The sequence below is a fragment of the Euleptes europaea genome, chromosome 16 (genome assembly GCF_029931775.1).
Source record: "Euleptes europaea isolate rEulEur1 chromosome 16, rEulEur1.hap1, whole genome shotgun sequence".
NCBI classification, from domain to species: domain Eukaryota; kingdom Metazoa; phylum Chordata; class Lepidosauria; order Squamata; family Sphaerodactylidae; genus Euleptes; species Euleptes europaea.
The window spans coordinates 17,773,006-17,776,583 of NC_079327.1; the positions used below are offsets into that span (position 1 = coordinate 17,773,006).

General features: G+C 62.3%; 1 protein-coding gene across 1 annotated transcript; it reads left to right on the plus strand.

Moving 5' to 3' along the window:
* The first annotated feature begins 1,243 nt into the window (after positions 1-1,243).
* On the plus strand, positions 1,244-3,348 carry SLITRK1 (SLIT and NTRK like family member 1). The gene has a single exon (XM_056861739.1). It carries the CDS (start codon positions 1,264-1,266, stop codon positions 3,337-3,339), a length of 2,076 nt encoding a protein of 691 aa, XP_056717717.1. The 5' UTR covers positions 1,244-1,263; the 3' UTR covers positions 3,340-3,348.
* The last annotated feature ends 230 nt before the right edge of the window (positions 3,349-3,578 follow it).

Genomic DNA, 3,578 nt, shown 5'->3' on the forward strand with positions numbered 1-3,578 from the left:
AAAGCCTCCATTTAGGGCGAGGGGGGGGGGCTTTTGGCGCAGGCGGCGGCCGGGAGAGGCGATCTTCCTTGCGCGCTGGACCTGGATTGATTTCTTTCGCTCTCCCTCTCTCTCCCCTCTCTCTCTCCCCCCCCGTAAACCCCCCCCCTTTCTCCAGCAATCCCTCCGCAGATGGGTGTTTTTTTTTTTTTTGGGCTGCCACTGCGGCTCAGCAGAGGGTGTCAGATCTTCCGGAGCGCGCAAGGCTGGAAAGAGCAAAAGGACCTCTCGGCGACTCCTCCTGCCCCCGGCGCGGGGATGAGTGAGTAAGCGTGCAGACGGGAGGGGAGGAGAGAGGAAAAAAGAAGACACGAAGAGCGAGAGAGAGGAGAAGAAGAAGAGGGGAAGAGGAGGCTCGAACGCGAGGCGGAGGGGGAGAGAGAGAGAGAGAGACGCCGGGGGACGCGGCCAGGGAAGCCATGGACAGCCCCCCGGACGCGGCGCCTGCAGGGCTTGCGCCTCGCCGCGGCTCCTCCGGCCGGGCGTGATTTCAGCACCAGGGGGGACTGGACAGCGCCCGGCGGGGGGTCTCCCCTCGGCGGCCGGCGGAGGCCGCGACAGCCCCCCCCCCGGAGGGCCGGCTGCGGGGCGAGAGGAGCAAGGTCAGTCCCGAGCCGAGCCGAGCCGAGCCGAGCCGAGCCATGCCGGCCGCCCGCTCGCCTCTCCCCCCGCAGATGCGGCGGCTGCTGCTGCGGCTCCCCAGCCGGCTGGTCCCTTAGCCTCGGCGGGATCGACTCCGCCGGTTTGCTTTAGCCTCGGGGGCGGGGGGGCGGGGGCCTTCAGGGAGCGGGGGGGGTTATGAATCCAGGGGGGCTTTTTTTCTTCCGCGCCCCCCTTTTCCCCCCGCCCGTGGATCGCTCCTTGGATATGATCACCGACCGGAGTCTCAGCCGCTGCGGCGTCCGTGGGGGCAGAGAGGGCTGAAGAGAGACCAGGCAGCGACCCCCTGGAAGGAGCTCACCCCCCAAACTGTGATCCCCCCCCAATTTCATTTCTCCCTACCCAACGCATCCTCTCTTTTTTGGGATCCCACCTCCTCTTTTTTTTGTTTTTTGGCCATGGCTCGGACCCCCCACGCCTGGAAGGAACTGGACCGGGCTTGGGCGTGAAGGGAAAGGGGATTTTTTATTTTCATTTTATTTTTTTATTTTGGGGGGTGTTTTGTATTCCGCCTTGCCGTCCCTCCGTGCGCTCCAGTCCGGGGATGACTCGCCGGGAGTAAAAATGCTGCTCTGGGTCCTGCTCCTGGAGACGTCTCTGTGTTTGGCCGCCGGGAATGTCACCGGGGACGTCTGCAAGGAGAAGATCTGCTCGTGCGCCGAGGTGGAGGGCGACCTGCACGTCGACTGCGAGAAGAAGGGCTTCACCAGCCTGCAGCGCTTCTCGGCGCCCGCCTCGCAGTTCTACCATTTGTTCCTCCACGGCAACTCCCTCACCCGCCTGTTCCCCAATGAGTTCGCCAACTTCTACAACGCCGTCAGCCTGCACATGGAGAACAACGGCCTCCACGAGATAGTGCCGGGGGCTTTCCTGGGGCTGCAGCTGGTGAAGCGGCTGCACCTCAACAACAACAAGATCAAGTCGTTCCGCAAGCAGACCTTCCTGGGCCTGGACGACCTGGAGTACCTGCAGGCCGACTTCAACCTCCTGCGGGACATCGACCCGGGCGCCTTCCGGGACCTGAACAAGCTGGAGGTGCTGATCCTCAACGACAACCTCATCAGCGTCCTGCCGGCCAACGTGTTCCAGTACGTGCCCATCACCCACCTGGACCTGCGGGGCAACCGCCTGAAGACCTTGCCTTACGAGGACGTGCTGGAGCAGATCCCGGGCATCGCCGAGATCCTGCTGGAGGACAACCCCTGGGACTGCACCTGCGACCTCCTCTCCCTGAAGGAATGGCTGGAGAACATCCCCAAGAACGCCCTGATCGGGAGGGTCGTCTGCGAGGCCCCCACCCGCCTGCAGGGCAAGGACCTGAACGAGACCACCGAGCAGGAGCTGTGTAGGAAAAACCGGGTGGACTCCAGCCTGGCCGCGCCCCCCGCCGAAGAGGAGGCGCTGGAGCCCGGCCCCATCCCGACCCCTTTCAAGATCCACGGCAGGGAAGAGCTGGCCACGCCCGGCTCCGCTCCCCACGGGGGCACCAAGATCCCGGTCAACTGGCAGATCAAGACCCGGCCCACCGCCGCCGGCTCGACCCTGGCCGTCCAGGGCAAGGCCTCCAGCAGCACCCCTTGCCCCGCCACCTGCACCTGCCACCAGATCCCAGGGGGCTTCAAGGTGAACTGCAACGACGGCAACGTGAGCAGCCTGATGGACCTCAAGCCCAAGCCCTCCAACGTGCACGAGCTCTTCCTGAGGGGCAACAGGATCCACACCATCCGCAAGTCGCATTTCGTGGATTACCGGAAGCTCAACCTGCTGGACCTGGGCAACAACAACATCGCCACCATGGAGAACAACACCTTCAAGAACCTCCTGGAGCTGGTGTGGCTCTACATGGACAACAACTACTTGGACATCCTGTCTCGCGAGAAGTTCAACGGCCTGCAGAACCTCGAGTACCTGAACATGGAGTTCAACGTCATCCAGCTGGTCACGCCGGGCACTTTCAACGCCATGCCCAAGCTGAGGGTCCTCATCTTGAACAACAACCTGCTGAGGTCCCTCCCGGTCGACGTCTTCGCCGGGGTGTCCCTCTCCAAGCTCAGCATCCACAACAACTATTTCCTCTACCTGCCCGTGGCCGGGGTGCTGGACCAGCTCACCTCCATCACCCAGATTGACTTGCACGACAACCCCTGGGACTGCAAGTGCCCCATCGTCCCTTTCAAGCAGTGGGTGGAGATGCTGAGGCCCAAGGTGATGATGAGCGACCTGAGGTGCGAGACCCCCGAGGAGTTCTTCAAGGAGGACTTCGAGTCCCTCTCCAACGAGGCCATTTGCCCTCAGCTCAAAGTCCTGCCCACCTTGACTTCTCCCCACAAGAACAGCACCGGGCCGGCCGAGACGGGGACTCACTCCAACTCCTACCTGGAGACCAGCAGGGTCTCCATCTCCGTGCTGGTGCCTGGCCTCTTGCTGGTCTTCGTCACCTCTGCCTTCACGGTGGTGGGCATGCTGGTCTTCATCCTGAGGAACAGGAAGCGCTCTAAGAGGAGGGACGCCAACTCCTCCGCCTCGGAGATCAACTCCTTACAGACGGTCTGCGACTCCTCCTACTGGCACAATGGACCCTACAATGCCGATGGGGCCCACAGGGTGTACGACTGTGGGTCTCACTCCATATCAGACTGAGACGCCAGAGTGGGGGGGAAACTACAAAAATAACGAAGAAAAACCAATCATGTGTGGGGCAATCAGTTCCATCCCAGCAGTTAGCAACCTCGACTTTCCTCCAGCCCCCTTTTCTTGATCTGTACATTGCTGTCTCCTCCACTGGTGTGAATGGACCCCAACCAGGGATGGAGCTGGGCCTTCTTCAAGCTACCTTCTCATGAAACGCGCCTCCCCACTCCCCAAAACTGGGATCCAGC

Excerpts from the sequence above, each read along its gene's own strand:
- SLITRK1 (XM_056861739.1), top strand. The coding sequence starts at position 1,264 with ATGCTGCTCTGGGTCCTGCTCCTGGAGACGTCTCTGTGTTTGGCCGCC.